The sequence below is a fragment of the Rhinoraja longicauda genome, chromosome 10, assembly GCF_053455715.1.
Source record: "Rhinoraja longicauda isolate Sanriku21f chromosome 10, sRhiLon1.1, whole genome shotgun sequence".
NCBI lineage: Eukaryota > Metazoa > Chordata > Chondrichthyes > Rajiformes > Arhynchobatidae > Rhinoraja > Rhinoraja longicauda.
This window is the reverse complement of record NC_135962.1, coordinates 20,007,146-20,029,429: the sequence shown is the minus strand read 5'-3', so window position 1 is coordinate 20,029,429 and position 22,284 is coordinate 20,007,146. Positions and strand designations below refer to the sequence as shown.

Here is a 22,284-nt window from a genome sequence, read left to right as displayed (position 1 = left end):
CAAGGCTTAAAACTGAAATTCAAAATTAATCGTTTTAAATTTATTTGGACACGAATGAGTGAGAATCAATTTGTTGATTATTACTGACAATGAGCAACTATCAGACAATCAGAGGAAACTATGAAGTTTTAAAATATCCTTTCCCTTTTCTAGTACATGTTCTGATCACCGAAGTGAAATGACATTTGGAAAGAGCATAATAATCAAAACTGTAGACATTTCAGTAGTCCTAAGGCCTCTAAACTCTGTTGGCATTGGAGAAGGTGTTCCTTAATAGCAATGCACAATAAAAAAAACAGATTTATTGAGTGTAAAATTTCAAAGCTATTTTCCAAATTGCACCGTGACAATGTAAACTACGGCACAACACAGCGAGAAATGGTTCTTTTAAAAACATTGAATATCTTCTCAGATAAATTTTAACAAAGATCAAGGATTTTTATTAATATTTAATATCATTACAGAAAATGTTATGGTACAGTGTTGTTAAATGTCTTTCATTGCTAGGAATTACCACATGATTTGCTGGTACACTATTATCTGTACAATATCAATCTTTGTATTACTGTACACTTTTTTTAAATTGGTAAAAAGGCTGTCAGCACTTAAGGAAGCAATTTCTTTGTTCAAACGAAAGATTTCCAATTCCTGTCCAACCAGGTGGTCAGCTGAGACAGGTGGCTTCTGAGAAATGTCCCAGTCAATGGCACTGAAAAGGTAAGCTACCGATCCAGTACAGTGCAGCCACTCTGCTTTTGGCACTGAGCACATGAACACAAGATACAAGATAAAGAACAAGCAAAGCTCTTTGTGAAGCAATTATGTTGCGTACTAATAAGGATAATAGCTGTGTTTATCTAAGCTGGTATAAAGTAAGCAGACAGCCTTGCTAGTAGCATAAGTATCTGTATCTGAGAATGAGAAAACACAAGTTTAGCAGGCACCTACCGTTGTCTATCAAAAGCTACTGCTATTAGACCTGGCATTAAACACACAAAGCAACTGTAATGAAAGAGAAACTTTGCCCTGGATATGATACAGAATGGATTCAATGGATTTCTTCTCTCTCTCTCCTGTTTCATTTACTTTATCTGATTCCTTTTTGAAATTACTTCAAGATGTCAACAACATTGGTCAATTTTATCCAGATCATTTAAAACTAACGGTGCCATTCCATTACAGGATACAGTCAATGATATGTAGACATGCACCAACCCTCCTCTTGTGGTGACATCATAGTCTTCCAATCACCATAACATCTACCACTTCACCCTTATGGAGCTCCACGTACTGCTCTGTCTTTGGAGGTAGCATCAACAGTCCATTTGCACTTCGCATACTCATCAGACGGCTACTCATCTGATTCCCTGCAGAAATGGAAGCAGAGGATTAATAAATCTAGGAGCAAATCATTGCAGATGGAACAGGAAAAGAAAATGCAGTAGTAGCAGACTGCATCTGGTAATGTTTCAGGTTAATGACCTTGCATCTTCATTGGCAGTGAAGGAGGAATTACAAAAATACATTTATCAAAACGTGTGGATTAAACTAAGTGGGCAAACTCCTGCTATTTCCTTAATTCCACTCACTTATCAATCTCTATTATTCACAGGCATGTTTCCCAATTCACCAACCATTTAGCTTTGGATACGTATCAATGCTTTTGCTGTATACTGCCTCAGTGACCATCACAGATACTGACTTCCCCACCATTAAAGGGATCTGTAAGAGGCGCTGACTTAATAATGCAGCCAATGTCATCAAAGATCCATACCAGCCAGCCCATGGTCTCATTTTCTTCCTACCATTGGGAAGGCCTGAAAACCCTGACCACCAGGTTCAAGGACAGCTTCTTTCCAGCAACCATCGGGCTACTGCACACTAAACAACACTATCCTCAGCAACTTTGACCTTCTATCCACTCTGTCTTTGTTTTTTGTCCTATTAGGGTTCCAAAATTAATTTATTATAGTTTTGATTATTATACATTATCTGTATATTATTGCATTTACGGACTTGTTAAGCTGCTGCAAGTAAAACATTTAATTGTTCCATTGTCTCTTACAAACTTCTACAGATGGACCATGGACCTGTTTTGAGAACAGCTCTGCCCAAGACCGCAAGAAATTGCAGAGTTGGAGATGTAGCCTGGTGCTTCACATATATCAGACTTCTCACCACTCACTTCTTGGAAGAGCAGAGAATATAATCAAAGACTTGTCCCACCCCAGTCATTCCTTCTCTCTGTTCTCGTCTGGCAGAAGGCACAGAAGTTTGAAAGCGTGCACCACAAAACGTGGTAAACTGGGCAAAGGAATGGCAGATGGAATGTAACTCAGACATATAAAGAAATGTATTTTGGGAAGTTAAACCAGGGCAGGATATACACAGTGAAATATAGGGTCCTGGGGAATGCTGTAGAATAGAGAGACATAGAGGTACAACTACAATTCCCCCAAAATGGTGACGCAAGTAGACACAGGTAGCTTTGACTCCTGGTAATAACCTCTCTGATTATTCATTTCCATTGCCTTCTGAATGTTTGTTTGCAAAGCCTCCTGATGCCCTGGAGACATTGCACTTCTGTCCTGCTTTGCACTTTCTTTGATAAGGTTTTCAATGCAGCAGCCAAAATCAAGGAAGCTCACTTTATCTCAATATGTGCTAACTTCAGTGTTTCTCAGGACAACTTCAGTTGTATAATGATGATGATTTTAACCCAGGTAAAATACTGTAAATGCTTTGATCTGTACATAAAATAAAATAAATTAAGATAAATGCTTGCATATTTATCTTTAAATTTTATTTCAATGATTACCAGCAATCATTTGATGAAGGTGGGGTCTGGTGAAGAAAAGTGGTGACTTCTTTGGCTCCAAGTTATGGAATAGAAATTACAATATATAGAAATGAATATTATTGCTTCATATAATAAGCAGTGTATTGTACTGCCCATATTGCTCCAGCAATCTACATGTAAATTTATTGGAAAATCAGGACCAAGTCAAACTTCAGTCAACAAAAACTTCTGTTCACCAAATAAATGAGCCAAGTAGATTATCGATACTCATAATACATTTTTTTAAATTTAAAAAAAAAATTTTTTTTTTACTCATGACACTATTTATGTTCAGTAGTGAAAATGGTAGATTGTCACTGGCAAAGATTCTTCTCATTCATCTCCAACAACTACATCAGTTGATATCTATAAACAGCAATTGGAAGCTTCTGTGGAAGCCTTTGACTGGCCATTTTTTGGCCATCCTGTCATTGGGTCATTGGATTGGATTGTGTCCCAAAGGGACAGGGACCCAAGAGCCATTTTATTTGCTATTTAGAACAGTCTCCAAGTCAACCAATGTGGCAAACCAAAATTAGCCATTACCTGTATGTTCCAAATGGATAAATAATCATACAATATATTGCAGTTCATAACCACAAACCTCTGCTATACTTCTTTAGTGAAACCTTTATCTTATGATATATTATTATTTTAAAATATGTTACAATTCAGTAATAGCTTCAAAATTCTCACCTGTACTCTGTGCCCAGGGCAATGGTTCCTGGTGGTGCCAAGTCAGAATACAGCGGTGGTATTCAGGTCGTGGATCCAGTTTTACATCAGAGGACAACTGTAGTAGAATGATACAAAAATGAGTGGTTTTGCAGTTAGTGAAGATGGTTGTGAAAGATTGCAGCAGGATCTGGATCGATTGGCCAGGTGGGCGGAGGAATGGTTGATGGAATTTAATACAGAGAAGTGTGAGGTGTTGCATTTTGGGACGTCGACCAAGGGCAGGACCTACACAGTAAATGGTAGGCCCCTGGGTAGTGTTGTAGACCAGAGGGATCTAGGAGTATAGGTGCCTGTTCCTTAAAGGTCGAGTCGCAGGTAGATAAGGTGGCCAAAAAGGCTTTTGGCACTTTGGCCTTCATCAGTCAAAGTACTGAATATAGAAGTTGGGAGGTCATGTTGCAGTTGTATAAGACGTTTGTGAGACCGCATTTAGAATATTGTGTTCTGTTCTGGGCACCACATTATAGGAAATATATTGTCAAGCTTGAAAGGGTTCAGAAAAGATTTAAGAGGATGTTGCCAGGACTAGAGGGTGTGAGCTACAGGCAGAGGTTGAGTAGGCTGGGTCTCTACTTCATGGAGCGCAGCAGGATGAGTGGGGGATCTTGTAGAGGTGTACAAAATGATGAGAGGAATAGATCAGGTAGATGCAGAGTCTCTTGCCCAGAGTAGGAGAATCGAGGACCAGAGCACATAAGTTCAAGGTGAAGGGGAAGAGATTTAATAGGAACCCGAGGGGTAACATTTTCACACAAAGGGTGGTGGGTGTATGGAATAAGCTGCCAGATGAGATAGTTTAGGCTGGGACTATCCCACCATTTAAGAAACACTTAGACAGGTACATGGATAGGACAGGTTTAGAGGGATATGGACCAAGCGCAGGTAAGTGGGACTAGTGTAGCTGGGACATTGTTCGCCGGTGTGGGCAAGTTGGGCCAAAGGGCCTATTTCTACACTGTATGACTCTATGACCACATTATAATGAAATTAATTGATAACTTGCCACATAAAACAGATGAACAAAAACAGCAATGTATTCTACATTTTCCATTTACATTGTTTAATTTATGGCACCAGAGGTGTTGAAATACCATACACATTTACACTTGCATAATTTGCACTTTTTTTTCAAGACCGAGGAAGAACATCACTACATGTTATATAAAATGGTGCTATGTATATAAAAGGAAATGCACAAAAAAATTGACATTGCGATCAAAGACTGACTTATTTCTAAGATAAATCATACTCTTCATTGTTATTCCATGATTAGATATTATGGGGTATTAAGTTGGATTGCTTCACATTTTTGAAGGTTACTTCTGGTATTGGTTTTGGTGAAGGGTGAGAGAAAGGTTTAGGGGAGAGAAGTAGTCACAATTTCTCCTTATAATCGATTAACATGTGCACAACTGTGGAAAATAATTTGGAGGAAAAAGATGGACTGAGATACTATATATTTGGATTGAGATAATTCCACATGGTGGCATAGTTATACAGCAAGGAAAGAGGCTCTTTAGCCGATCTCTCCATGCTGACCATAATGCCCCATTTAAGCTAGTCCCATTTGTCCACGTTTGGTCCATTTTCCTCTAAACATTTTTTATCCGTGTTTTTACGCAAATGTTTTATAAATGTGGTTATTGCACTTACCTCAACTACTTTCTCTGGTATCTCGCCTATATATCCACCACCCTCAGAGTGAAAAAGTCACCCCTCTGGTTCCTGTTAAATCTTTACCCTCTCACCTTAAACATATGTCCTGGAGACCCAGTTCTTGATTTCCCTACCCTGGAAAGAAGATTCTGTGCTTTCAAAATAAAAGTTTGCATGTGTTCCCCGCATTTTAAGTGGTATTAGATGTACCTCAGGTAGAAGCTCATTTGACTCTGAGTCAAAAGTTGTGGTTTCTATTCCCCATTCAGAACAACAATGAGGGAATGCTACATTATCAGATCTGCTATCTTTTGGATGTGTCATTAAATTGAACACATGTTAAGCCTTCTCAAATGGATGCGAATGATTCTACAACACTATTTTTAAGGGGATTAGGATATTTACACATGATGCATTGACCAAATATATTATTTAGTCAATAATAGTGGGACTAAATTATCCAGATATTATAACATTATTGCCCACAATCGACTGAGGATGGAAACATAGGTTGGGATTAAGCGGAAGGTTGACATTGCAACAAATCTGAATAAATCTGATTAGGTAGGCATGGTGAGATGAAACTTTTGCTCTATATGGACTTGTGCCAGAAAACAAAGATAATGGCTTCAGTTTGAAGCTTACACACCGAGGCAACTCAGTTTGAAGCATCAACTACACCGAGGCAACAAAAGGATTGTGAAAGTTGGCAGGGAAATGGATCTTGACATCATTGGCTTACCCGTAGGCATAGGGTAAACTGTAGATAAGTAAGACAAGGTCAAAGGATGATTACAGGAAATCGTCCGTAATTCCTACCACACTCGGTGATATTATTGGAGTGAAAAGAGAAATTCCAGCTGGATATTTTAGCTGTGATTGGATCAGAAAATCTTAAGTAAAGCTCAGGCAGCCTCATCAAAATGGACATGGACCAATGACAGGGATGAACTAGTTGTGACCAGAAGTGCAGAGAGGATGTGAAGAGAAAGAATATCATAAACATAGCACAAAAAGTAAGGAAATTTGTGTTTGGTAGATTATTTCTTTGTTGTAACAATGTTTCTTGGCAATAAATCTTATACCGTTGGAAAGCCTGTTTATTTCCCTTTTAAATGGTGCCACATTTGTAAGGAACATACATTTGTGGGATGAGCAGCAGAGCTGAGTATATGGGTTGCGCCCATGAAAAATTTGCCAAATCTTCTCTGCCAATGCCAAACAGCTTATTCTGCTGTTGCTATTGACTCTTGTTTTGAGCTTCTGGTACCCCCAGGTGCTGACAAGAATGGGATGCCATCCCACAACAGTGTGTGACCAGGCTGGTGACCAGCATGAGGAGGAGGTGCCAGGCTGTTATGGCTGTGTATGGTTCTTCCACACGCTACTGTGGCTCCTGTTTATTAAATGAATAAATTGTTAAATTGCCAATATGTCTTGTTTCTTCAGACTTCAATCATCCAATCCACCAAACAACACCGAACAAGAGTCAATGGCAGAATAAGCTGTTTGGCATTGGCAGAGATTTGGCAAATTTTTCATGGGCGCAACCCATATACTCAGCTCTGCTGCTCATCCCACAAATGCATGTTCCTTACAAATGTGGCACCATTTAAAAGGGAAATAAACAGGCTTTCCAACGGTATAAGATTTATTGCCAAGAAGCATTGTTACAACAAAGAAATAATCTACCAAACACAAATTTCCTTACTTTTTGTGCTATGTTTAGTTACTAATGGAACATATCTTCAATCGATTGTTTTGAGAAATCGTCAGTGAGGTAGGAAATTATTCACAAAGGTCAGGAAAAAAATTTGATAGTCAGGATGGCAATAGGGGTTGAGGCATAGATTGATCATAGACAAGACACAAGGGATGAGTGAGGCAAACGAGACTGCAGAGCTGAAATTATGACCAAAAAAACAAACTGCTGGAGGACATCAGCAGACCAGGCAGCATCTGTGTACGGAAATGGTCATTTCAGGCCAGGATCTTCCTCAAGCCTGGAGTAGAGAGGAAAGAGTTGGTAGATAGAGATGAGGGGAAAGGGTGGGGCAAGAGCTGGCAAATCATGGGTGGATCCAGGTGAAGAGGAATTGATAGGTAGATGAGTCAAGTTGGGGGGGAGGGGAAAGAAAGGTGGAGATAGTAACCATGGCTGGAGGTAATATGTAGAGAAGATGAAGTGATTCAAGTGGTGGAATCTGATGAGAAAGGAGAATGAAATGTAGTACTAGAGAGGGGGAGGGGTGAGGGAAGTAGGGAAAGATAGATGATTAGCAAAAAAAGATTGTGGAATAAGGAAAAGGAACTGGGTGACTAGGTTAGTGTGTTCGAGGACCAGGGCAGATCAGAAGGAAAGGAAAGATGAGGTGTTTATCTGAATTCGGAGAATTCTATGTTCAAGTTGTTGAGTTGCAGGCTATCCAAGTGGAATATTCGGTACTGTTCTTCCAATTTATGTGTGGCCTCACACTGGCAACGAAAGAGGCTGTGGACAGACAAATCAGTATGGGAACGGGAAAGGGAATTGACGTGGCTGTCAACCAGGAGCTCCAACAGGCCCTGGTGGATGAAGTGCAAGTGTTCAGTGAAGTGTCCACCCAATCTAGGAGGAGGCCACATCGAGAGTACCGAGTGCAATAGGGGTGCATGTAAACTCAACACGATTTTATAGACCCTAATCGGCAAGGTCCAGTTGCAAATGTCTATATCTTTCACTTCCTTTCACTTCTCAACATTCATTACATTCAATCAAAACCTGCCAAGTAACAAGTTAGTCAATTAGAAGAGTTAGAATCAAGTTAGAATTAGAAGAGAAAAGTTGTGCCAAGTCTGGGGCCATTAGGGGATGGTTCAGTCAAAAACATCAGTTGGACAATGATTTAGTTCCTCAAAGGCAGGCATTTCAGAAGGCGGTTCTGTAATCAATTTGAACAGTGCGATCGAACCAGCTTACAGAAGTCTCAGGACAGTAGCTGGGCTGCTACATCAGTCCACAAACAAGATGAAAAGTAAAAGGTTCGACATGTGATGCCACAGTGCAATGATATTGACTGTGTATGGCAAAGATGGAACAGATCCAAAGTTTGAAACTGCAGAAGTTCTCGAGAAAAGCTCAGCAACTGCAAGACCTTTGCAACTTGGAGAATTGCTGAAAATACTGAATCAAACATGGACTGAGTGGGATGCTTTAAGGAAGGATTACATCGTAATATAGGGATAGTTCAAACACTCTGAAGATTCTTGGAGAGGGGTTGCAACAACCATAAACTTACCACCGACAGCGCAACACCATGTAACCAAAGAGCCACAGGTCAGACTTAAATGTCAGTAACATCAGAATTGATAGCCTGGGATTTGATCCAAAAGGGGAAGGCTTTGATAATTACTTTAAAAAGTGACAGCGGGAAAGAGGAAAGGTCTCTACACTGAATCAGAAAGGAAGGTGATATGAAAGTGGAGGAAAGAAAACGTAGTGATTAATCACCCAAAGTAAAGATGTTAATATTCAGTTCATATTATACTAATACAATATATAATTGTAATTACTGTAGTGATTTATAAATATGTTTAATGTGGACCCTTTAGTGCATAGAGGTGGCTCCAAGAAAATAAAATACAGTGTTTTAAAGTTATGAAGGTAATTATGTACAAGCGACGACTTTTCACACAGAGGGTGATGGGTATATGAAACAAGCTGCCAGAGGAGGCAGTTGAGACAGGTACTTTAACAATTTTTAAAAGGCATTTGGACAGGTACTTCAATAGGAAAGGTTTAGAGCGATATGGGCCAAACGCGGGCAGGTGAGACAAATGTAGATGGGGCATCTTGGTCGGCATGGGCAAGTTTGGCCAAAGGGTCTGTTTCCTGGCAGTATGACGAGGACTCTAATTAGAGAACTGAATGTGACTGCAGCTATGTGTGATATCCTAGCAGAGAAGTGATCGATTGGAATTACAAAACTTTGGAGATCTCAAGCACAATTTGTAGTGAAGAATGTCATGAATGAACAGAACAATGCAATTAATGAATTTATAACCACATCAAATTACAACTCTGTATTGATGTAAGTAGTTGAACAATTGTATAATCTCAGGTATTAGATTGTATCATCTAAACAGTTGATGTTTATATATACTTAAAAAAAAGTAGGTGTACCTTTAAGAAAAGAGTGCACCTTGTGGATTGAGCTTGATATGTTGTTGAACCAGGCACTGCTGTTTGGTTGAGACTTACTCTCTTCAATAAAGGATGTTTTGTTCTTAGCTCTACCTCTGTTTATTTATTTACACAAATAACAATACAAAGAAACATAGATATTTTAACCAGCAGATTAATTAAATGAAAGGGATTTCAGCTCATAGACAGATTTGACTGTACACCCACATCTCCACCACCAACTAATCATTCTAACATAGAATGAAGCCTAGTTCCAACCACTGAAAGACCAGATCCCAACTCACATATGCTACCTAGAACCAATGAATATTTCTCAAACCTTACCGAGTAAAAATTACCCTTCGGTTACTGGAAACTATTTGACCTACCCTGGCTTTGATGATGGTGGGTCGAGGATCAAGGATTCCTTGCATTTTCCTCAATGCAGGGATTACAAAGAGATTGCAGGTGACAACTGCTGACACTGGATTGCCTGCAAGGAAATCATACCATCGTGAAATAACAACATCAGGTTACAACAATTAACTGTGGCATGCAAAGTGAATCATGCCTGGAACCAAGCAGGCCACTGCTCCAACTCCAAAATTCAATTATATCCACACTTGGAGGTCTAATCATTCTGTGCTCTTTGATTCCTAGAATTTTCTTGCGAGCGACTGAGTTACTATGGCGATTGCAATGGAAACGCATGCCGCTTGTGCCAACTGTATAAATGATTTGTTATTCCTTACAGCTCTCCCCAAAACTGTTTTCGTGACCTATCGGAAACAAACATAAAGATATCGAGCAGCAGTGCAACTGAGAAGTTTCCACTCCGGACTGCATGAAATGACGTACAAATTTATTTTGATTTGCCAATAATAATATGAATTCAGAAAATATTAACCACAGAACTGCATTGGCTGAACCTTATTGTACTGGCAGATTTGGAGTTAATTCAAGAGTTCCTGCTTGGATCCAAGGAAACTTCAATTGGGGTCAAAACTGCCTCCACCATTTTGGGTGAACGTATGATAAGAGTATTCATCATACCTGTCAATTGCAAGGCATGTCCTTACAAATCTGTTACTTTGCAACAGCTCTTTGTTGTGTTAATTAGTTACACAAATTAGATATAATTAATGCCGCTGGAAGAAATTCTTGGGCTTCACATAAACAATAGAATGCCACAAGCTTTCCTTTCATAAATATAAAAATACAATTACTGTGAAATCATCACAGTGGGAAGTGAGTTATGAAGAGTATTTTTGCAAATCAGATTGGACTAATTAAGCTTTATTTTCCAAATTATTATTCAAGCTTCAGCACTACCCACACTGAAGTTCACAACATAAAAAAAGCATTCAATGTATAACACAGGTCGTAATGTGCTCAACATTACAATGAGGTTTTGATTATCATACATGCATGTTTCAAAATGCTATCCAGCTAAAATAATAATTCAACTATTGAACCAAATGAAATGTGAATGTGCAGGCTACAATGACCAAATACTTGTTAGTGTAGAACAAAACATCATATCAATATTTATTTCAGTAAACCTTATGATTGCAAGACATTGTTGGTTAAGATCACTGATGCAAATAGACTTTCATGAAACAGTTTGTACAATTATCAATCAATCTGCAGAGAGACACAATTCAAAGAGAAGTATCCTGGTTTGAGCAATTGCTGAATTGTTAATGGTAGTAATTTCAATTTCAATTTACTTTCTGAATTAAAATTAGCAACTTTTATCACCATAATAGGAAAAGCCACACTTGTTGCTCTCATTTAAAAAAAATATTTCACAATGCACCAAACACTAAATGTGTACTTAAGAGATCTGTTCACACAACAATTGTTTTCTGTTATAAAGTTACATTTTTTCTCCAAGCAGAGTAAGGCAGTTTGAACAATTGTGTGTTCTCGGCAATATTACCAAGTGCCACGACTATTATGGGTACGACTTTGAGTATATTTACAATCACTTTTTAAATTTCTTGATGTGATGTCTCCAATACTTCAATACACATTAAATGACCTACCATTCTTCCCTTCAAAAAAATGTCTTTTTTCCTTTTCATAATTCACATACTATTCTCAGCTTACTGGGCTGATTCAATTGGGTAATTTTATTTCCCCAAAATGGATAATGTGGGGGGAAATAATTTTAAAAGGTGGCTTAGAGTGCAGGCAATCAATATGCTTTCAAGATATGAGGACATAAATAAATTCCGTTAGGGAATTAGTCTCCATTTTCATAATTTAAAAAAAAAATCTGCTAATTTACAACCTAAATTAATTTCTAAACTAAACTAAGGATCCCAGACCTTGAGAAGGTCAATGGACATGAGAAGGGCAGTTCTATAGCTAAGTGCGCTGTATGATTCTTTGATTCACTTCCTCTCCATAACTATCATGGCCTTTGTCTCTGTTACCATGGGTCCATAACCAACCATGGTAGACGATGACTGTAACTATATTCTGTTAATTGATTTTCACTGCATCTCCCTAGGAATACATGTTCCCTCTTTCGCTCTTCAATGATGAATTGTGAAGTTTAATACTTCCTTCTTACAATAGCTACCAACAGCTGCCTCATGAATTATGAATTGAAGAACGAGGTAGTTGGAGCTTCTGATTTCATTGCGATCTTAAAGTATATCATTCATCCGCAGAGCAAAAGGAATGGAAACTTTAGTATCTTTAATAACATCCCATTTTATTATTGTCCAAGTCTTTTTAAAACACGTGAGCATTTGAAACAATATTTTGTGGATCTGGACATTTCAGGATATGGACCTCTTGCATCAATTTAGAGTACAAAAGGATTGGAGAATTTTCTTAATGTCAGGAGGTAAGACAATGGTGAAGAGAGAGTAGGCCATCGTCTCTCTTTTCAGTAAGATGATGGCCTGCTGAAAGTTCTAAATAAGCTTTTTTTTTCAGGTTAGAGTTCAAATGGAGATGTTAGTCATATCTGATGATCCAGAACTTTAAGCTGTGAAAACATCTCAAAAGGATTCACAGCTGGAAGTAGTTTGCTGTATGCCATGCATATCTTTCACGTTACTTTGCATCTCGAGAGATAGTTTTTGTACGTTGTACAAGCTTGCAGACAGCATAGCGCAGTTCTTGATCTGCAGAAATTGAATTCTTGCTTCCAAAAAGCCACCTTCATCCCCTCCATTCACCAGTCGCACTGTCCAGTGGAAGCGAAAGACCCTTTGCTATGTCCTTACAGTCAGTTATATTCACTGAATCTGGGATGTATTTTTCTCACAACGTGGCACGAAGGGACTCTGCACAGTAACCGGAAGTTATTCATGGTGTGAATGGGGAATGGGGATCTGGGACTTAATAAATCATAGAATTTATGATATATCCATTTAACAGATTAGATTAAACGCATGAAAGAAATGTATGAAAGATAAAATTTGGGTATTTGGTTTGACTGATTTATTCTTCACACTTATTCCTTTAAGGGAGAAGAATAAATTAGTCCAATCAAGTACCAAAATTGAAATAAGTAAAGGGAGAGAAGGACAGAATTACGAGAAAATAAAGGGATTAGTGGCAAAAATAAAAATAATACAAAATTAAAGTTTCAAAGATTAATTTCCCAAGAAAAAAAAAGATACTTTACAGGTATTTACAGTTGTTTACTTCCTTAATCACCTTGATTCTTGGTAGTTTAGCACTGTCGCCTTTACAGAAACCTGGTTAAGAGAGGGATAGGACTGGCAGCTTAATGTTCCAGGGTACAGATGCTTCAATAGGGATAGAGATGGGAGTAAAAGAGGAGGGGGTGTTGCTCTATTGATTAAGGAGGAGGTCAAGCAGACATGACATCACTGATGGTTTATGGGTGGAGCTGAGAAATTAGAAAGGAATAAACATCTTGTTGGGAGTGTACTACAGGCCTCCAAATAGTTAACGGCCAATATGCCAGGAGATTGCAGGCAACTACATGACTAACAAGGTTGTTGTATGAGATTTTAACTTTCCCAATATTGACTGGGACAATGCAAAATATAGACAGGCCAGAATTTGTCAATGCATTCAGGAAACTTTCCTCAGGCAATATGTAGAGGGCCCTAAATGCAGGAGAAATCATTTGTACAGGTACATCGATAGGAAAGGTTTATGGTTTAAAGGGATATGAGCCAAATGCAGACAGGTGGAACGAGTATAGGTGGGGCATGTTGGTCGGCATAGGCGAGTTGGGCTGAAGGACCTGTTTCCTTGCAGTATGATTCGATGACTAATTACAAGGTGATCATAAATATACATATGTTGATAATTACCAGCCTAAAATACTGTGATTAATTGAGTCCAGTGAATTCTGCAAGTTCTGAAAAATAACATGATGGTTAAGACTAAGATGCTGCTTGCGCAAAGCAAACAGTGAAGTTCGGTTAAATTCAGTTATTAATTTTGGAGCTTTGCAACTTAGTGCGGTTTTAATCCACTGGATTTGCTGTAACTTTTATAGATTATCATGGCATTACCTTTCCAGGAAGGAATGACCTGAGAATTCATTACAATGCAAACACGTTTCCAGATAACATTATTATTGAGATGATTACTGTTGATAACAGAATGGTCATATGTGCAATCACTTAACTTAATTAATTTAATTTCATCAATATTTTTAAGTGTGCTGATGTCCTGGAGACAAGTTGCCATTTTAACTTGGTGGTATTAAAGAAACAATTGCTGTGTGAAAGTGATTAAGCGAATCATTCTGACTCCGAAATTGTGTTTGAAGATATTGCAAAATATTAATTATTTTACATTGGCAACCATCAACTCTAAGTTTGGCATTTCCACTAACCAAAATAGAACGATACAATGTCTTGTCCTACGACATCTTCAGTCAAGTAGAAATTTGGTCCAACTCTATATGAAAACAGCTACCACACCATTTCCACATATATACATTTTTATTTCTTGCAAAGTCTGAACAACAGTTTATTTTCACAGAGCAACATAACACAAATCCAATGATGGGCACACAGTTCAATTAAAGTTATAGTGTTTTATTTTGAGTTGGTAATACTAAATGTTACAGTAAAAGGGAGAAGCTACATAGCTGACTGGTTCTTTTATGATTACGGGGTTCAGTGTTTGCAACAAAGAGCTTGCCCTACAGTGCTACTTTAACATAATATTAATTGGGCTAATTATTTTTAAACAAAAGGGGGCCTAGCTGACTATTTTTCCCCCACATATTTATGACTCAGGTTTTAATTGATGTCCATTCTCGACCAATGGTCAACTATATCTCGCCCATTTCCCATCGGCCTAATTTTGCTTTGGTCCCTTATGCCACAAATTCCAATGACTTCAACAGAAGCCCAATTTGGGAGCCTCCAACATTGTTGCTGAGCAGTGGTCTATGCGGAAAGAGACAAAGGTGCTTTGACAAAGCATGTGCCTATTCTCTCTCTGAAGAAATGTTTGGACTGCGCTGAGGGGAATCTTCCCCGACTAACTGAGATGGTAAGTCAATATCTGATAGCAACCATCCCTCAACCGTACATTTTTTAATTGTTCAACCAAACCAAGATACATAAGACTGCCAAAATTAATGCAAAGACCAAATTAGTTTACTTATTTGCAGGATACCAAATAGCAATTACCAAATAAAACTCTATTCCTGGAAGGCTGATGACATTTGAACAATATTGCCAAACTGAATAATAATAAAGCTATGACACTTTCTCCATGCAACACTAACTATACAACAAATCTGTTGTCGGAAGTAATAACAAGAGTAATTAGTAATGATTTAAAGAGACCTTTAGGCTGCTCCCACCCTATGGAATTCACTACCCCAAACCGTTAGAGACTCCTCCACACTCACCACATTCAAAACATCGCTGAAGTCTCACCTGTTCAGTACTGCCTTCAACCACTGAAGGTCACCTCACCTTCTGTCTCCTTTCTCTGTTCGTTTACTTATTTACTTATTTATCTATTTATTCATTTCCCTATGTTCTCTAAATCTCTGTAAAGCGTCTTTGAGTATATGAAAAGCGCTATATAAATAAAATGCATTATTATTATTATTATTTAGTACAGGAACAAAGTTGGCAGAAGACTATCAGACGATTACTGGCAATTTGTCACTTAGAAAGTTCTATCTGCTGGCAGCCTCTAAGACATTATACATTCAGGCATTACTGCTGTGTGCAACAAAATGGTTGGAGTCAGACTTGAAACTTAGATTTTCTGCACATGGTGAATTTCCAGAATCAGATGGAGGCAAACGGAAACTGACAGATGGAAGGAAGACAAATTTTCCAAAGGACACTTGGAAATTTGAACCATAAATCAATTCACAAAGATTGACTCAATGCAAAATATGCAGAAGGTTGGAAGTGGATTGCACTGCATCAGGCAAACTGGGTAGGTAGGGGAGGTGACAGAACGGCTGAAAAAAGACTGCGCTAAGGGAAGTGAAAGAGACCTTATAATATCAAATGCTACAAATCAACCTGCCTATTTTTCCAAGTACTGGCTTATAATATATACTGAATAGTTTATTTAGTGGTAATTTCTTGCCACAAAAAATGTTTGTGATACTGTAATACCCATCATGTGATGCCATATACCTTCAGATCCTATGTCACCATCAGCCTCTACCGCCCCCGCTGCGTAACGGTAAAAAAAAAAGTTGGAAACGAATGTTATTTTCAAATAAACTATTCAATATATATTACAATCAATCAATAAATAGTTTGCCGTGACTCTCAAAGCTCCAATTCAATTTCCGGGATTCTGTTAATCCACTTTAACCACTTTGGTTCATTTTTGTCATCAGCAGTGTTCTGTTTAGTTGCAGCCATGTAATTCATTTCCAACTATATATCAATTTATATGAAGTTGTCAGAATTTTTTGCCAACAATTCCAGTGCCAAAGTATATTGTACCATTCATTGCTCCAATATATAGTAAATAAATCTTAACATTAAAATCCAAATCAAAAGTAGTAATGTCAACTTCTGGCTATCTAAAATGTATTTGTTTTTTTTCTAGAAAACTTGGATCATTGGTTGGAGTGACTCTGCGGGTCAGGCAGCATCTCTGGAGAACATGGATAAGTGACGATTTGGGTCGGGACCCTTCATCAGACTCATGTATCCATGATTTCAAGAGATGGTGGCTGATCTGCTGAGTTACTCCAGCACTGTGTGTCTTTTTGTTGTAAACCAGCATCTGCAGTTCCTTGTTTCGACTCTGAATCATTGATTAATGTACAGGGCTGCTGCTCCATGCACATATCCACATATGCTGCACAGGACAACTGGGGTCTGTTGACAAACTTTAAAAACTACACCCAAGTTAAAATTTGTTTTATGCCTCAGTGGACATAGCTTGCAGACATTACCCCATTTAAAATTATGTCTCTAAAGACCTTATCTTAAAGTTAAAAGCAAAATGTTTAGCTCGTACTATTAAGTGTAATAAAGTAACTTAAAGAATGGTGTCACTGTAATGAGATGGGACAATAAGGTTTTCATGATGTAAATCAAATCATCATGATATAAATTAAACTGCACTTTTGTAAAGAGGTGAAATAAAAACCTCAAAGAGATAATCAAGCCTTTGTACAACAAACACATATCATGTTTTCATTGTGCCATAACTCTGCAATAGAAAATAGGTCAAGGAGTGGGTCAAGGCTATCACTTCACTGCAGACCTTGCATTCTGGAATAGATCCAAAATGTCAGCACGGTTAAGGATCTTGCATCCTCAATCAGAACTTCAAGTTACTTCACAAATATTTCTATACCATTTATAAGTAGGAATGAAACCACAGCCGTTAAACAAAAGTGAGATTCATTTTAACCAGCTACACACACTGATGCACAAATTTCTTCATTTCTGAAGCTGTTACACGGGAGGAAAAGATGCATGTAATTCAAATGCAATGAATGAAGCTTGTCCACTATTAGTAAGTATAAATATGTTTGAAGTAATAGGTTTGCCCAAAACTGACCTGTGGAATTGGAACACTTACATAGTTAGAAATATTAAATGAAAATGAACAAAACAACTAACAGATGATTTTAATTTGGTTTAAATCCTAACATCATGTGGTCTTCTGCAAAAAGATTAACAGGTTCATTACCTGGCAGTGCAAAGATGATTTTTCTGATACCATCGATATCCAGAGTTGCAAAAGTTGTTGGGAGGCTACAGAGAATGGAATGCATATTTTAACATCTAGCTTTGAGTGAAAGTCATGTGTGTGTTCAATTTTAAAAGATATACATTACTTGATTTTCTACATGCTAGAAGTGAACTAGTAAAATGAACCATCTCTACTTCTCACTCTCTTTCTAAAAACCTGTTGTTCAAAGATGTTGGCTTTGCTGGTGAAGTGAACTTCAGCTGGATCCAGGTGGACTTGCCAGCAAAGCAAGTTTAATAAAAGCATCCACTGTGCTACATGAGCAAGCAGGGTGAGATTGCAATCCAATGCTGTGCCATCCCCAGTTCCTTCCTTGAGTTCTAAAACTCTTGCAGTGATCCCATTGCCAGAAAAACTCCAGATGCCCTAAACAGCTGAGTAAAGTAATTCACTTAGACCCTACTTCCTAATCGCTCAGGAGTAGGATCAGTCCAACCCACCAGCCTTAAAAGATCCTTGCACCCAATTTAACTAGAGAAGCCATGAAGATCTGGGAAACAAACATACCATATCACGGGACTAGGGTGTCAGTAAGTTCTCATTCACAATGGGGTGTTTCAAATTTTTGTGCATTTCTTGTCAATCAGCTTTAATGAGGAGTTTTGTTTCATCAAATTAATCACGTTTGGCTTCAAGAGATTAATGGATTTTACTGGTGTTTCTCATTGGTTTGTAAGTTAATGCGCCGACTTTAAATAGCTTTGCTTTTTTTGAGTAACTGGAAAGGCAGGAGTTAAAATGCATTACAAGGTGAATTACTGGGAAACATACTGTCTGAGAGTCATAGGTTCAGGCCACACATATTACTGTTTGAACTGCTATTTTTGTTTTGTTTTGTTACAAAATTCCATTATTTTCCATTTAATTGCAATTATTCATAAAATATGTGGAAACAGCTAGAGCAAATAAATAAAAATGTATTACAATTTATAAATTAACGATTTGCTTCCTGTGAATCAATTGGTCGTCGCTGTCGCAGCTCAGAGGATTTAGAAATCAATGTGCTGGAACTTGTCACCGTGTTGATTTGATTAATGTGCAAAGACTTGTGCGAAAATTTAGATTATTAGCTTGGAAAGCGAATGTCTAAAAGATGATTTTATCAAGGTGAATAAGCAAGGAATACTGTGGAAAATCTTTCAAATTACAGCAAAAGGAAAACTACACTACAGTCAAAGGCGAGTTTAGAATTAGGCCAGGAAGAATTCCATTTTACAACAATGATCAACAGATAGAATAGACCTCAAGATAGTGCATTCCTGTAAGGAGTACCGAATATTGCAATGGAGGAAGCTTACTGTTGGTTTTAAGGAAAAGCTGAGGTACCCTAATGCTAATAGGCTTCTGTGATTATACTTATTTTGTGATCCACCACTTTGTCAGGTGAAATATTTCACATCTAACTGATGTGGCAAAAAACAAAGTGGTGGAGGAACTCAGCAGGTCAGGCACCTTTATGGAGGGAATGGACAGATGACGTTTCAGGTTGGAATAGACATAAAAAGCTGGAGTAACTTAGCAGGTCAGGCAGCTTCTCGTGAGGAAATGGATAGGTGATGTTTCAGGTTGGGACCCCTCTTCAAACAACTGATATGGCAGTTGGCCTCTACATTGCACAAACCACTTTTCAGCATTAATGCTAAAAAGTTCAAAATTAATTTTCAGGCATTTTCCCCAGTTACTGCCTATGGAAAACACCTATTTTTTTTAAAAAGAAGAGACTTCTTAGATTGTATGGTCAATGAGCCAAGAAATCCAAGTGATGTCCCTATGCCTTAGGAAAAAAATGTATTCCGAAACCATTCTTTTTGCCCTCTCTCTACTTCTACTTTCCACCTCCCAACATAAAATAACAGGCCAGCTAATTCTTATATTAATCTACATGATATTGAAGAAGTTGGGTTTTCACTTCATGGCCACTGTTTTGGTAGATGTGACTTAATCATGCAAATAGAAATCAATATATGCTGGAGATCTTTACAATGAATAGATTAAATATCACATTTTATTTAAAATAAAATTATTTTCCCATGTTTTTGTTGACACTTACCCAGGTTTCATGAAGACTCTGCCAAAATGGATCTGGGCATGCAGGTCAATGTCCAACACCTGCTTCAGGTAATCCTGTCAGTAATGGTAATAATATGAGAAAAAGTTTGCACATAATTCAATTCATAACATTTTGAAGTTAACACAATCATCACAACATAAAAGCACTTTATTTCTCATCCACTGTACTGAAAATGTACCATGGTATATGTGAATGAGGTAAAAAAAAAAGAGGAAAGAGCAGAGCACTTGCGCGAGGTGTACATCGGGGGATTTACACACAAAATTCCCAGTTTCAACCTCTTTTAGTTCATTTCAAAGTAAAAACAGACATTACAAAATAATGTGAATCTGTCACTGTATACTAATAACATTTTGAAATAAATTCACACATTAATTGATAATCAGCCCAAAAAGGTGGTGATTGGCTTTTCTGCTGTGTTTTATATTTTAACTCTGACTTAATTAATTTAGTTATATAATCTTGCACTTAAATTTAATATTTACTCATTACAGTTCCACCACTGATTTTCTGGCACTCTTGGTTCCAGAGCCTTGCTGGTTTATCCAGCAGGCCAAGGAAGTCAGCTATGGGGATAGATTTGCTGCCTCCACCTGGGCTGGAGTTCCAGAGCCCCGGCCGCAGGTTGTAAATTCAACCCACCGATCGGCCATGGAAGTCCCGATGAGGTCGAGATTGGCTGCTTTGCCCAGCCTAGGTGCCACATTTTTGGGGAGACTTCCAGGGCGCGCGGGGGGATTTCTCGCGGAACCCCTAGCAACCTCTAGCGGAACCCTAGTGTTCATTGCAAGTCTATACATCGTTTATTTATTAATTTATTTTTCCGATCCGATTTCTCTGTTTATTTGGCAAAGTGAAAAACGCGGAAGTCATGCAAATAGCGCGGAAAATGGATTTTAGAAATGGGGAAATCTGCAGAAACGCGGAAACTTCACATGCCTGATGCTCTCAGGTGGCTAAAGTTAAAATAGAGGTTGGTCTTCATTCTTTTCATGGGAAAAGCCACGTGTAATTGTAGCGAACATTGTCCAAAGGCATAATTACTTAATATGTTCATCACTTGATCATTCTACGCAGATTATTTAAAATAACGATTGTTTATTGGCTGATCTTATGTTAAGCCATAGACATACTCAGACTGCTGAATATTTATGACTTACTGAGCATATGTATAACATCTCAACTTTAAATGTACTTTTTAACTGCCGACAATGTGCTGGGGATGGAGTTAACAAGTCCTACAGAACAGAAACAGTTTCTCTGGCCCAAATCTATTCCAACCACGATGCCCCATCTAAGCTCGTCCCATTTGCCCACAGTTGGCCTAAATCCCTCTAAACCTTTCCTATCCATGTACCTGCCCGTGTCTTTTAAATGCTGCTATAGTACCTACCTCAACTAACTTCTCTGGTGCCTCCTCTGAGTGAAAAAAATGCCTCTAAGGTTCCTCTTAAATTTTGCTCCTCTCAACTTAAATCTGGTATGTTTCGTGATTCCCTCAGGTTCCTATAAAATCTTTCGCCTCTCACATTAAACCTATTCCTTCAAGCTCTTTATTTTCCTACCCTGGAAAAAAGACTGTACATTCACCCTCATGATTTTATACATCTCTTTTTCAATGTTCTGAAAGATTCTATCCTACCAATAATCATGACAACATTGGTGCCTTACCTTTAAAGCTAACACCATTCTTAGTCTGTGGGTGACTAAATTTCGTCAAAAAACGTGTTTTTTGGAAGACAAATAAAGATATCCTGAATCCTGAACATCTTAGATTAGCCAGATAGATATCCTTCTTTTAGTCTTTATTTCTTTATGGAGTATCTCCATGGAGAAGTTTGAAATATCTCATAGAAACATAGAAAATAGGTGCAGGAGGCCATTCGGCCCTTCAAGCCAGCACCGCCATTCATTGTGATCATGGCTGATCATCCACAATCAGTAACCTGTGCCCAACTTCTCCCCATATCCCTTGATTCCTCCAGCCACTAGAGCTCTATCTAACTCTCTTAAATTCATCCAATGATTTGGCTTCCACTGCCCTCTGTGGCAGAGAATTCCACAAATTCACAACTCTCTGGGTGAAAAAGTTCCTTCTCCCCATAGTTTTAAATGGCCTCCCCTTTATTCTACGACTGTGGCCCCCGGGTTCTGAACTCGCCCAACATTGGGAACAATTTCCTGCATCTAGCTTGTCCAGTCCTTTTATAATTTTATATGTCTCTATAAGATCCCCTCTCATCCTTCTAAACTCCAGTGAAGAATTGTGAGGAAGATGCAATAAGGCTGCAGGGTGACTTGGACAGGTTGTGTGAGTGGGCGGATACATGGCAGATGCAGTTTAATGTAGATAAGTGTGAGGTTATTCACTTTGGAAGTAAGAATAGAAAGGCAGATTATTATCTGAATGGTGTCAAGTTAGGAGGAGGGGGAGTTCAACGAGATCTGGGTGTCCTAGTGCATCAGTCAATGAAAGGAAGCATGCAGGTACAGCAGGCAGTGAAGAAAGCCAATGGAATGTTGGCCTTCATAACAAGAGGAGTTGAGTATAGGAGCAAAGAGGTCCTTCTACAGTTGTACCGGGCCCTGGTGAGACCGCACCTGGAGTAC

General features: G+C 38.3%; 1 protein-coding gene across 20 annotated transcripts in view; it reads right to left on the bottom strand.

Moving 5' to 3' along the window:
* Positions 1 to 431: 431 nt before the first annotated feature.
* LOC144597249 (gephyrin) overlaps positions 432 to 22,284 on the bottom strand; it is a 414,464-nt gene continuing 392,611 nt past the window's right edge. For 15 of the 20 annotated variants that reach the window (XM_078406319.1, XM_078406321.1, XM_078406324.1 and 12 more), the window contains 6 exons: positions 19,654 to 19,727; positions 17,541 to 17,605; positions 16,019 to 16,057; positions 9,785 to 9,888; positions 3,536 to 3,632; positions 432 to 1,367 (listed from right to left, as the gene is read on the bottom strand). In XM_078406319.1, the coding sequence (XP_078262445.1) occupies positions 1,234 to 1,367; positions 3,536 to 3,632; positions 9,785 to 9,888; positions 16,019 to 16,057; positions 17,541 to 17,605; positions 19,654 to 19,727 (513 nt within the window). In that variant the 3' untranslated portion in view covers positions 432 to 1,233. The remainder of the gene's footprint in view (positions 1,368 to 3,535; positions 3,633 to 9,784; positions 9,889 to 16,018; positions 16,058 to 17,540; positions 17,606 to 19,653; positions 19,728 to 22,284) is intronic. The other 5 variants (XM_078406323.1, XM_078406335.1, XM_078406340.1 and 2 more) reach the window with 1 other exon arrangement.